This window comes from Ochotona princeps, chromosome 2, assembly GCF_030435755.1.
Source record: "Ochotona princeps isolate mOchPri1 chromosome 2, mOchPri1.hap1, whole genome shotgun sequence".
Lineage (NCBI taxonomy): Eukaryota > Metazoa > Chordata > Mammalia > Lagomorpha > Ochotonidae > Ochotona > Ochotona princeps.
Window position 1 is genome coordinate 2,910,807 of NC_080833.1, and position 13,409 is coordinate 2,924,215.

The following is a 13,409-nucleotide window of genomic DNA, read 5'->3' on the forward strand; positions in this document are numbered from 1 at the left end:
ACCATGGGTAGCCAGGGGCAGCCAAGGGCACCAAGACCTAGAGACAGACGAACACACACACACACACACCCAGAGAGGGGCCTGGCTAGCTGCACAAGGGAAGGCCCTGGGACTACAGCGGTGGGACCTTGCCTCGGAAGCCGCTCGTCCCCCATATCTGCCCAGAGCCTGCCCACCTCCCAGCCTCCTTCTTGGCTGGGCTTCCTGCCGAGCCCGGTGCTCGGGGTCGTGGTGGGGGGAGCAGGGAAGCCAGCACCGCTGGGGGTGGGACTGCTGTGTCCCTCCAGCTGCATGGGGAACTGGGCCCACCTGACCCAAGCCCAGGTCCCGAGGACCACACACATGGCCTTGCCGCTCACTGCCCTGTGCCCTCACTTTCCACAGAAAAAGCTGCCAGGGAGGGAACACCAAGGAGGGCCAGGCGGGGCGTGCCTGAGCCTGAAGCCGCATCTTTGTCCCCAAGCCCTGGCCCCCAGAGCCCGAGTCTGAGGGCAGCGGTGGCTGCAGAAGCAAATCTCACAGACTCAACCAAGCCTCCCCGACAGGCACCTGCACACCAGGGCCCTGCAGCAGCATCAGGCAAAGCCCTGGACCGCAGGCCTAAGAGCAGGGTCGGCAGAGGGAGGCGGGGTCAGGGAGCTGATCTACAGAACCTCCCCAGGCATGCAGCCCCACCCCACCCCCGGCCTTCACTTCCCCATCTGGGCAGTGGGCACAGGCAATCTTCTCCCTTTCTCAGCACCCTGGAAGAGGAGAGTGCCTCAGAGTCCACAGCTCCTGGGTGCCTGGTCCCCTCCAGGGGTTCCCCTTCACCCATCCCTTCAGGGTGGGGTGTTCCGAGGAGAAAGACATATGCAGGCACACATGGGATGCGCACGCACACGTGCGCACACACACACACACACACACACGAAAGGGCGGGCCTGGGAGGGCCACTGGCCAGCAGGGTCAGGGCAAGGGTTCAGGGAACAGCTCTCAGGGCACAGCCTGGACCGAGAAGGGGGCTGTAGGGCATGACCAGGCTGGCACTTGAAGGAGCTCTCCCAGCAGGCTGGGAGCACAGCAGGGGGCAGGGCACAAGGCACAAGGCAGGCCCAGCAGGAGACAGGCAGGGAGAAGGCCCAGCAGGAGACAGGACACACCAGGAAGGCCTCTGGCCGGGACGGACAGGCCTGACACCTCCCTGCTCCCCGCTCCTCTGCAGGCCAGACGCCAAATGCTGGTGCGTCCCAGAGCCACTGGCACTCATGAGCACACTGCTGGTCTCCGTCTGTCCCTAAAACACGCAGCAGAGGTGGCACAGGCCAGAGATGTGTGGGCACCCGTGGCCACCACCCCCTCTCCCTCCCTGGGGGTCTTCCTGCCTCTGCACCCCCTGGAGATACCAGTGAATCCCACAAGAGCCAAGTCACATGTCCCCATTCATGCCACACCTCTCGGTGACCCCAATTCACTCAGGTGACATGTCGGGGGGGCTGCGGGGTGCCCGCCTTAGACCAGATCCTGAGAACAGGCGTGGCATCCCGGCCTGCTCCAGGAGTCTCCTCCTTCGTGCACTGCCTGCGGCACAGACCCCTCCGCAGCCCCCTTCCCCTAAGTTCCCAGTGGGTAAGGTGGGGTTCCTCCTGGGCAGGCCAGCCAGGGAGGATCAGGCCTGGCTGACTGGGCTGGGCCTGGCTGACTGCCCCTAGTCCGGATCCCATCATGGCTACTGTGTGTGGCCACAGGCAAGTAGACTTGCAGGAAGTGCAGGCCACCCCTGCAACCTCCCATCCACACCCACCTACTCCCTGCACCTCCATACCCACTGCCCCCGACCACCCTGCCAGCAGGCCGCCAGCCTGGCCCCCAGCCCCTGTGCCTCCCTGCATCCTTCACGACCACTCTGCCAGCAGGCCGCCAGCCTGGCCCCCAGCCCCTGTGCCTCCCTGCATCCTTCACCTCCTTCTTCTTCCGTTTTCCCTTGGATCTGTTCTCCTTGGGCTTCTTGGATTTCTTCTTCTTGGGAAGGCTCAGGGGCTCGGCAGGGAAGAAATCCTCGAAGCCATCCAGGCCCCCATCTTCTTCCTCTGCAAGAGTCAGGGAGCGCGGGGTTACTCCTCTGCTCTCCACGGAGGCCCCTGCCCCACCGGCCCCCAAAGCCAGGCCGAGTCATGGCCACTGCACCCCAGGCCCAGTACGGTGGGACAGAGGGCAGGAGGGCCCACTGTTGGAGACGCTGTGCCTTCCCCACTCCCTTCTCATGCCAGCTGGAGCCACAGCCACTTGCCCCCACCCAGGGCTGGTGCTAAGACCAAGCCGTGAAGAAATCCCTGAGGGAGGGAGCTGTCCACAGGCGCAGCAGGTCCTGAGGACCAGGTGAGTCCCCGGGCTACACTCCTGAGGCCTGGGGTGTGCCTGGGACAGCAGCTCCTGCACACAGCCCAGGGCCACTCAGTTCCTCGGCCAAGGCTACACGGGGTAGGCCCAGCAAGGGCTGCGTGCTTGGAGAAGAGCCTCACAGCTTCCACGGGTTTGACAGGAGCCCCCGACAGGGACTCAAAGGCCACATGACTCCCCCACCCTGATCCAGTGGCACACATACCACAGGCGCATATACACACACATAGGTGTATACACACAGGCACACACACATAGGTGTATGCACACAGGCACACACACATAGGTGTATACACACAGGCACACACACATAGGTGTATGCACACAGGCACACACACATAGGTGTATGCACACAGGCACACACATAGGTGTATGCACACAGGCACACACACTGGCCCACACCAGACACACCCCATGACAAGGCGCCAAGCAGCTCTGGCTGGGCACCCAGCAGGACAGGAAGTCCTGTGGAGTCGCAGCACCCACACCCCCAGATCTCCTGAAGCACCCCAAGCACCCCAGGGCCCCTTACCCTCAAGGGCCACAGATGTTGTGACTTCCACACACCGGGCTGAAAAGAGACCCTGCTAGGAGGAAGCCAGGGTCCACAAGACCCCCTTAGTAGGTGTGGGAGATCACTCTGCTTCCCCATCCCTGATCCAGTTACACACACACATGGCCAGCACTGGCATGGGCCTGGGAAGTGAGACGGGCAGGGCCCTCTGGGGCATGGCAGCAAGAAGGCAACAAGAGAAAACACACCATGCGGACAGGCAGGCGGAGGGAATCCATGCCCACCGGGGACAAAGGAAGCTTCCATAAGGAAGACCCTCCAGGAATCCATAAAGGAGCCGATGAGAGAGCCAGCTCCCCACTACGCCAGCGCACAGCCCCTCTGCTAGCCTGCCTTGCCCCTCCACACCCCAGCAATCACAGGTGTGCCCAGGAGCAGCTGGGGAGTAGGGGGGCAGAGACAGGACCCAGCCGGGGCCCCTGTCTGAGGTAGGTGGGGATACAGCAGGGCTGATGCCCAGTCTCAGGACCCCCACACTCCCAGCAGAGCAGGCACAGTGTCCCCTGCTGAGTCAAGTTCTAAGGCAGAAACCGCCTTACCTGCTCACAGCCACTACGGGTCACTCCACAAGCCCAGGCCGGTGCCATGGTCACCCACAGTTAGGAGGACACAGACATGCACGACCTGAATACCCTGGCATGTGCCTGCCATCCTCCACACAGGCCCAGTCACTCGGCCTGGGACTGCTGGCCCTGACCAGACCCCAAGGCAGGAGGGGCTGGGCTGGGCTGGGCTGGGCAGAGCGGGGCAGGCTGAGGACCAGGCCACATGGAGGGCACCACTACCATGTCCAGGCAGGACAACGGGCCTCAGAGCAGCGGGCAGCCCAAAGCTGGGTTCCTGCGGGCCAGGTTGTAGCTAAGGGTCTCCTCAGTCTCTCCGAGCCCCAACGCCATAGCAGCAGTGACTTTGCGAACCAGCCAAACATGTACTTGGGGTCCCCTGAGGCGTCCTGGAGCAGAGGGCAGGGTCAGGGCCAGCAAAGCCAATGGGAGGCCAGCGCACACCTGTCTGGCCATCTCCACCTCCCCTGGTTCCACCGAGACCACCCGGGCAGAGCCACCCCCACACCCTGGCAGTGCCCAGCAGCTGTTATGTAATGGGTTCTGAGCTGATGCAATCGCCAGAGGGGGCTTCTCCCCCTCCGCCAGAGTCCCCAGCAGGGCAATCCCCGCACAAGGGACATCCAGCCCAGCACACAGTCCCCAACTGGCCAAGTGACCAGCAGGACAAGTCCAGGAGGCACAGATGGCTGCAGGAAGTTCTAGAAGGAAGCCTGTGTTCTAGGAGGAGGAGGGGCAGGAAGAGCTCCACGCCCCCACCACCCCCTACCCCAGCCTGGGATTGCTGGCCTGGAGCATCCTCCTCCAGAAACCTTCTGGGGCTCCCACCTACCCACCCCATCTCAAAGGCAAGGGCCCCCACTACAGCCCAGCGCCTCACCCACTTGGTCCCTAAACCTCCACTCCCACACCCGGCCCTACACTTTCTAAAACTAGGCTTGGGGAGTCACCATGAGTCACATCCCAGGGGTCCTGGCCTGGCCCTGGCACCTCCCCCACAGCCCAACCTGGCAGACAGAGCATGGGCCCACCACACCCCCCAGGGTGAGGGGCTCCAGGCCTGGCCTCATCCTGGCCCCTGGCAGCTACTCGCTACTCTTCCGGCTTGTCTGGCTGTGCGCTGCCCGCCTTCCCCCTGCAGGCCCCAAGACTCCATCGATCTGCGCGGCTATAATTAGGATGCATTAGCCTGGTTACCTCCCACCTCCTGAGCTGCCCAGCGGCCTGGGAGCAGCCCCGGGAGGTACAGCTTCTGAGACAAGGAGTGGACAGGGTAGGGACGTGGAGTCTGACCAGTCCCTTGCAGGCTCCCTGCAGGGCCCCCCAGGCGGGCCAGGGCTGCAGGGCATCCCAGCAGGCTGCAGTGAGGGGTACCCACACAGCACCATGATACCCAGCCCCTCACAGACATGTCCCCGCCACGTTATCTCTCTGCCCCCTACTTTAGGCCCAAAGGGGTAAGAACCAGGGCCAAACCCAACCTCCCTCAATGCACAAGTTACCCGGCAGGCTGTGCGTTGGGGATACTGGGGGTACTCGGGCCAGGTCTGCCAGGCCACAAGGGCCCCTTGCAGGGTCACAGCAGGTCCACGGCAGCAGGAGGGCAGAACTGGCAAGCACAGGCGACAGGAGGCAAGGGGGGCAGGCAGAAGGGAGGGCGTCGCATTCCAGGGACCAAGGAGCCTACAGCTGAGGCCAGAGCACCCTCACCCAAGCCAAGAACAGGCACCCAGCGCAGTGCCAGGCAGGCTGGCTCCCACCCCCAGCCTGGCTCCGAGCGGGAACAGAGGCCCCCCTGGTGGTCAGAGGGTATGGCAGGTGCAGGAGCAGAGCACCCCAGTCCCTTCCTAGCACGGTGGAGAGGAAGAGACACTGGGATGCGCAGAGAGCCACGCAAGTGGGGCCAGGGAAGCCATGAGGGGGGCAGGCAGGCGGGGACATGGGCCAGCCGGTGGCTGTCTCTGATGTGGGCGCTGTGGCCTCGAGGGCTGCTCATGGGGGAGCCCAGTCCAAGGCTCCCATCATCTGGACCTGCACGCGCCCTGGGCCCCACGCTGCTCAAAAGAGGACTCATACTTTATTTACAACACTTCACAAATCCCAGCCATCACCTCATTGGCGCTTCATCAAAGGGAAGCATCAGTCCTGGGCAGGGCTGGAGAGGACAGGGGAGAGAGCGGAGGCTCTTACCCTCTGTGACGGGATTTGGGGGACAGTGAGCCGGGCACTGGGGGAGAGATCCTCCCCAAAAGCCGGCCTGGGGTATAGACCGAGAGGAAAGGGAGACAGGCAAAGAGGGAAGGAGTGGTGACAGGGAAGGGGGCCGAGACAGTGGGGACAGACGAGCAGAGGGCGGAGCCTCGGTGCTGAGGCAGTCCCGAAGGTTCTCCCTACACTGAGATGGAGTGCGGCAACAGCCTTGCCTCAGGAACTGAGACCCCAGGTCCTGTGCTCAGTGCTGGCTCAGAGGACTCATGGGGCATGGCGTTGGGAAGGACAGGGATGGCTGGGGGGATGGCTGGGGGGACGGCTGAGGGGATGGGCTGGGGGGATGGCTGGGGGGACGGGCTGGGGGGATGGTTGGGGGGACGGCTGGGGAGATGGCTGAGGGGACGGCTGGGGGGGATGGCTGAGGGGATGGCTGGGGGGGACGGCTGGGGGGGACGGCTGAGGGATGGCTGGGGGAACAGCTGGGGGGACGGCTGGGGGGACGGCTGGGGGGACGGCTGGGGGGACGGCTGGGGGGACGGCTGAGGATGCAGCTGGGGGGACGGCTGGGGGGATGGCTGGGGGGATGGCTGGGGGATGGCTGAGCGGATTACTGGGGGAATGGCTGGGAGGACAGGTGGCTCAACGGATGGACAGTGACCCATGGTACATCAGACAGGAGGATGGCAGACCTACAGATGGGTGATGATGACACTGAGTGGATGGATGACAGATAGATGATGGATACATGACAGGTGGGGGAGAGTGGGCGGGTCATGTCAGCTGCTTGGTATTTTGGGTAGGCAGGAAGATGTTGAGGTGGGCAAGTGGATGTGCGAAAGGGCAGCTGACTGAAGGAACTGGTGAAGGGAAACATGAGCCTGGGTCTTGTCTGGGAGGACAGAGGCCAACTGACAGCCACACTGGCCAACAGCTCAGCCAGTGGGCTATGTATTCTTACACGGTGGATCAAGGACCGTTAATTCCACACAGTAGGGGACTCCCCAGGCCACACTTCCCAGAGGGGCAAGCTTTAAAAGCATGCAATGGGGATCATGACAGCCATGCTATGCTGACCCCTACATCCAAGAGGCCAAGGCCCATGCAGACAGGCAGGAGAGCCAAGCCAGCGGGTCCCACCACCCAGCCAGGAGAGCCTGGGCTCACCAGCCTCGATGGTAACTGGGGAAGGACCAGACCAGCCCAGCAGGAGACCGAAGGAAAGAGCCAATGTGCCAGGAGTCCCTTCTCTCTCCCTCCAGCCCCACCCTGCCACCCTCCCCTCTGCTTACCAGACAAGCGGGCAAATCTTGGAAGCATTTCCTTTGGAAAGGCAGGGCAGCTGCCCCCTCGGATGGTGCCAATTCTGCCAGCCCCAGTTTGCCAGGTCCCCATTATGTGCCAGGCACTGTGACCTGAACGTTCCACACGCACCATCTCCTTTGTGCTCACAATAGCCCTCTATGAGGTAGCTCATGCCAGGACCCCATTCCAGGTGTGGGGACGCTGAGGCGGAGTGCGCCCAGAAGCTGGCCCAAGACCGCCCACTGCACCCAGGAAAACTGCAGGACCCTGGGCACCCAGACTGCCTCCCTCCTGGGCACAGGCTTGGACAGAAGAGCCCGGAGGTGAGAGACAAAGTCAAAAAGCAACTGGACAAGCTGCAAGCAACTGCTGTGGGTTTCCCACATGGGGCACCCGGCTCCCATCACCTCCTCCGCCTCCCTCCAGCTTTCTGCACCCTGGAAGGCCACGGGGACAGCTTGAGTCGTGCAACTTCTGACACCATCCTGGGAGACCCGGCTTGAGTCCCCGGCCCCGACGTCAGCCCCTGCTCAGCTTTGCCTGTTCTGGGGTACTGGATGTGGCCCAGCAGCCTGCCCTCTTCTCCTCTCTTTCCCTGTGTTTGTCCATCTCTCTGCCTTTCAAAAGAAACAATAAGTAAAAAAATCAGTGTGACAGTTCCCATCCCCTCACTGCCATGCTCTGCAGCCCCCAGCATCAGGATTGAGGTGGGCGCTGCCACGAGGCTGGACCTGGGGCTGGGACCCGCCTGGCCAGCCCTCAAGAAGCTACCATGCTTAGGCTGGGCTAGCCTGGGCTGGGCTAGCCTGGGCTGGGCTAGGCTGGGCTGTGCTCTCACGGAACTCAGGAGCACAGGCATGACCTCAAGACCACAGCCATCCAGGCACAAGGGCTCCAGGTCCTGACTCACCAGTGGTCAAGGGCATGACCAAGGGACCACAGACCCAGCTGGAGACTGGCGGTGACAGTCCAGCTAGCGGTGAGAAGGACTGCTTGTGCCCACCAGAGCCTGGCATTTGAATTGCAGGCTCAAGGAAGGCCTCCCTTGGTGGTGCTGGGACTCAGTGACCAGCAGTGGCTGTAAACAGAAGTCACTGCCACGATCCAGGGGCAGGACAGCATGGAGAGTTCTAGAAGCACTAACTGGCCCATGTGGTTGAAGGGAGTGAACAAGGGCCTGGGACTAAGACAAGCGTCTCCATTCATCCCAAGGAGATCCAGGACCTGATGGATCCAGGGCCTGAGCCGTTGGGGTGTGGAGGTGTGCAATGCTCGTCCCTGCAAGGCAGGTGCCCATTCTGTGCCAGGAAGGGTCCTGGGTCTTCCACAAGTCAGAAGCTAAGGAGAGGCCAAGCATTCAGCGCCCCTGGAGAAAGGGCAGATGAGCAAGGGAGAAGACTCCTGGATAAACGGGGAGCAGGTAACTAGGTGCTCCTGCAAGTAACCCCAACGAGGACAGAAGGAATGGCAAGGGCAGGGGCGGTGGCCCTGGGGCGGCAGGCTGGCAGCCAGGCACGCTGAGCTTGGAAGGCCACCGCCCCAGGGCGAGTCAGGGCTGGGGACAGCGGAGGGCGCCAGGGCGCGCCAGGAGGACGCCTGCGATCCGGCAAAGTCCCAAGTCCCGGCACCCCTGCGGCCGCCAGAGCCGAGCACAAGTCCCAACCCGCGCGCTCCAGCACGGCGCCCTCGAGGGCCCAGCGGCAAGCAGCCCCCAGCCAGGGGCGCTCACGGGGACCCCCCGACACCACCGTCCGCGCCACGCTCCGGGCCCCACCCAGCCCGTCCTGGGCTGAGATGGGCGAGGGTGGGGAGGAGGGACCAGCTCCCACCTGCCGGCGGAGAGGCCAGCAGCGCGCGAGGCCGGAGCGCCGCGATTCCCGCCCCCTTCAAGGGCACGCGGGGCTGACCCCGCCGGCGCCGCGCCCCCTCCCCGCCCGGGCGCCCAGCCCAGGCCACCGCCCGCCCTTCCCCTTGCCCTCTCGGCCTGCGCCCAGCCGCGGGGGCCCGGATCGCACCCCGCCCTCGGCCGCGCCCCAGCGCTCGCCCAGCCCCGCGCCCTTGGCGGCACAGCGCCGGCGAGGCGGGAGCGCAGTCCGCAGCCCGGGCGCCTCTCCTGCGCGCCTCGCGCCCCCCGCCGCCGCGGCCGCACCACCCCCGCGCCCCTCACCTGACATCTGGTCCTCGTTCTCCATCTCCCCGGCGAACAGCCGCGGCAGCTCCTCCTCGGTGCCCAGCGGGCCCCGCATGCCCGGCGCGGGGGGGGAGGGGAGGTGGGCGCCCCCCTCCCGCCGGGCGCGGTGCCAGCCTTAACCCGTGCGCTGCCGGACGGGTGCGCGCGGCGGGCGAGGCGGCCTCGGTGAGAAGATGGCGGCCGCCTGCCCCCCACCCCCCCCAAACTGCCACCCCCACCCGTCCCGGGCCCCCTTCCTTGCGGCCTGCCTGTGCCTGCTCCCCGCAAAGCCCCGGCCACTCCGCCCGCTGCGCCCGCAGCCCGAGTCCCGCAGCCGGCCGAGGGTGGCGGCGGCAGCGCCGGCTGCACGGCGGCGCGGCGGGGGGGGGGGGGGGGGGGGGTGGCGGCACACATGCCCGGATTGTGACGTCCAGTCTGGTTGCTGTGGCAACCCCATCCCATCGTTCCGGCAGCACGACTAGTTAGCAGCCGAGAACAAGTTGGGGGGACTAGTCCCGGGCTCGGGGTGCAGGTGGCGGTCGGGGCGCGTCGGCAGGAGGCGCCGTCGAGGCGCCCGCTCGGGGACCCGACGGCGCGAACGGCTGCCGCACTCTGGGCCCGGGAGCGCCCGAGCCTGGAGACGCCGGCCCCGCCAGCGTGTCCTTGGGGGGTGCTCGGCCCTCGGTACCCTCGGTGCCCGCAGGCTCGGGGCGGCTTCCGGGCCAGCGAGCGGTCAGCTCCCCGATGCACGTGGCCATCCCGCGCCAGCCGCGCCCCGCGCGGGGTCCCGGGCTGCGCGCGCTTCTCACCCCTCTGCAAACAGAATTAGAAGCGAAAGTGCTAAGCGCTTGGGGTAAGGCCGCTCTGGACGCGGTAGATCTGATTCCTCCTCCCCAAAGCAACGTGAGGACTGGCTCTTCCCTCGCCCCTCATGGCCCCGTGCAGACGACTCACCCCACCCCGACAAAAGGATGTGTTAGGTCCCAACCCCAGAGACCCGCTGCGGGTGGTGCGGCCCTGCTTGCGTTCTGTCCCCCAGAACTCCGGCTCCCAAGCGACACGTGTCGCGGGCCGGAAAGGAGTCACTTGTTAAAGGTGAAGATGGGGACCAGAGCGGCCGCGAGACACGACCAGAATTCCAGATGAGTGCTTCGGGCTCGGGCTGGGCTGCCGCAGCATCGGAGGCCAGCAGGCTGCCAGCTTTCCCAAGAAGGGCCGTTGGACGAAGGGAGGCCCGGTGGCCCTGCTGACTGCCAGCCGCTGTGGGGAACCCACCGGGGACCCACATGGCGCAAGTGGGAAGAGACGGCCATTCCTCACACCAGTCTCAGATCCTGAGGGTGGGCAAGCAGTGGCCGGACCCGGACCAGGAGAGTTGGCGCCCACCTGGCTGCATCTTGAGGGAGTCCGAGCTGCTAGCTGGAGCCGGAAGGCAGTGGGCCGGTGCTGAAGGCTGGGAAGACGTGTCCCTCTTTGCCTTCCTGTTTGCCAGCAAGCCCCAGGACCCAAAGAGAAGCTGCCCTTCCTTCCGCAAGCCTGTAACAGCACAGGTTTGCGCAGGTATGCCACGCTGGGAAGCCCCCTCTGCTCTTCATGCTGGAGAGTTGGAAACAGAGCGCTCCAGTTAGTGTTCCACTCCCAAAGGCCTGCCAAGGCCAAGGCCAGGCCAGGTGGGAGCTGCAGACCCAATCCGGGTCTCCTCCTGGACCCAAGTACTTGAGCCGTTACCTGCTGCCTCCCAGGTTGAGCAGGAGCAGCTGCGCCCCCGTAAGGTGCCTACACCTGATGCCAAGCAGGATGCCCTGCCTGCTCCCAGGCCTACAGGGATGCTGGAACAGCCCGTGCGGGGAAGGGGAGGCTGGCAAGGAGGGGGTCTGGACCCCTTCCCATTCAGGGTTGCATCTTAGAGAAGCTTGCCGAGAGGGGGCTGGGGTCCCTCGGCTCCAGCAGGGTTCAGGTCTTCCCTGGGGGGCCTCCCCCACCCCTTCCTGTCAGCCTGAATGCCACCAACCATCCAGGGCAGGGCAAGCCTCAAGCACCATCCACCGTGCCCACCGCTCCAGCACCAGCTCCCAACACACTCTCCTGTGAGCTAGCCCCACTTGGTGGGGGCTCCAGTCTCCCACCATGAGGCTGACAAAGCCAAGACCCCATTCGAGAGAGGACGGACAGACACAACTGCAGACCACGGCCACACGAGTCAACACGCTCATCCCCTCCCCGGTCTCCCCCCACCGACGCCAGCACGTGACATCAGTTTAATGACCAAAAAGCAAAACACAGGAGCGGTGGGAAATACAAGGATTTTGCACAGATCTCCGGTCGTTGTGAACAGAGAGCTCTCAGGACTGCAGAGCTGCTCGGCCACATGTCTGGATGGCAGTGGCTGCAGACGCAATCCCGAAAAGGAAGTGAGCATTCAGGAAAGCATGCGATCCCGAGGACAAGCCTGTCATTAGGGTTACAACTCCAGGAGGCAAGGCTCGTGCTTGCTGATCACAGAGCTCATAATTACACCTCAGTGACAATGCAAAAATCAAAATATGTTTTAATACATTGGTTCTGCCAGCATCAAGGATACAACTTCCAGGAACAGCTGACATCACATGTCCGTATCTACACATGCTGGGCTCCCAGAGCTCCACCCAGGTTCCCCCAAGCCACATCACCCCACACCGCGAGGGGGCGGCCCGCGGTTCAGTTTCACTGGGGACAGGTTGGTGGTCACCCGCCATGCAGAGATCTGACACACAAGAGACTTTCCTCAGAGCGTGCACGTCGTGGACGCTGTGTGCACCTCAGCAGGGCAGCTCTGGCCTAGGCCCTGAACCTCAGCAGGTGCGCCGGGCTTTCTGTGCAGGAGCAGGCACCCTCCACTAGCCAGGGCAGCCCTCACAGATTGTCCAGGTGGGCCCAATCAAACCCATCGCACCCTCCCGCCATCACTTGCAAGGGGGTCCTCCACCTCCCTCCATCGGCATTCCCCCTTGCTGGGCTGGCAGAGCCTCTGTACCACACTTGCAAAGAGAAGCAGCTGAGCACCTCCCGCTGCCCAGGGCTCCTAGGAGCACAGGTTTGTGCAAGGCTCACCTGAGGGACGCAGACTACCTCTTGGGTCACCAGACTGCATTTCTCCTTTTTATTTGATGAGGGAGGGAGGAGGGTGGAGGGGAAGAGGGCGATCGACCCCTCACCACTGGTCCACAACCCCAGGTGTCTTCCACAGCTAGACCTGGACCAGGCCCACACTGGGAGCCAGGAGCTCCACACAGGTGCCTCCTGTGGGGGAGTGTGGGCACCTGTGCAGCCTGGGAACACAACGGGAGCACAGCAGCAGACTCAAAACAACATGGGACGTGGCACCCCTGCTGGGCCAAGATACCGCCTTCCCCAAAGGACCTGCATCCTGACCGCACCCACCTGGAAGGGCAGCCCATCACCCGGCTCTAGCTGAGTGCTGTGCAGCATGAGGAAAGCAGGTGGGGTCTCCGTGCCCACAAATGTCAGTGACACTAACAAACAGGTCACTCTCCCCTCAGTGGGGTCCTTCCAAGGAATGAGGTGTCTGGCACCAATTCCCATATCAAGCACTGGCATCCCATACAAGCACCAGTTCAGGTCCCGGCTGCTCCACTTCCCATTCCCTGCCAATGCACCTGGGAGGCAGCGGGATGACAAGTCCATGGGCCCCTGAGCCTCCCAGGAGACCCAAAGAAGCTCCTGGTTCTAGCATGGGCCATTCGGGTATTTGACCAGAGGGATGAAACATCCCTAACACTTCCAAATAAGTAAAATCCTCCCAAAAAAGATGTCAGGTTTGGCCCAGTCCTGGCAGCGGGCCAGTTTCTGCACACTGTAGCTGCGGCCGTACCACTCAGGAACAATCCCCAGCAGCAGGAAGTCAGACTGCATGGTCTCCACAGGGAAGACCTCTGCCGACCACCATCCTGGAAGCTGCTGGAAGCTCTCCCTGGTACAGCCTCTTTTGTGACAGCAAGTAAGACCCTACCAAGTCAAACAGCCCCCAGGGCCGGGACACCCTCACCCCACCCCATGTGAGAGCAGACACCAAGGCAGTGTTGCCAAGCGGGGGTGGGAGGACCACGGTCAGTGCGTGCTGCCTTTTCTGCAGCGGCAAGCTGTCTGCGTTACTCGCTAGACCCTGGATCTGACCCTGTGGAGCACTGTTATGTGGAGCATTCAGCCTGGC

At 63.8% G+C, this 13,409-nt stretch overlaps 1 protein-coding gene across 1 annotated transcript in view; it reads right to left on the minus strand.

Moving 5' to 3' along the window:
* Positions 1–9,422, minus strand: part of CHD5 (chromodomain helicase DNA binding protein 5) — a 43,896-nt gene extending 34,474 nt beyond the window's left edge. The window contains exons 1-2 of the mRNA XM_058661005.1: positions 9,197–9,422; positions 1,942–2,069 (exon numbers count right to left, since the gene is read on the minus strand). Coding sequence (XP_058516988.1) covers positions 1,942–2,069; positions 9,197–9,275 — 207 coding nt within the window. The 5' untranslated portion in view covers positions 9,276–9,422. The remainder of the gene's footprint in view (positions 1–1,941; positions 2,070–9,196) is intronic.
* Between the last annotated feature and the right edge of the window lie 3,987 nt (positions 9,423–13,409).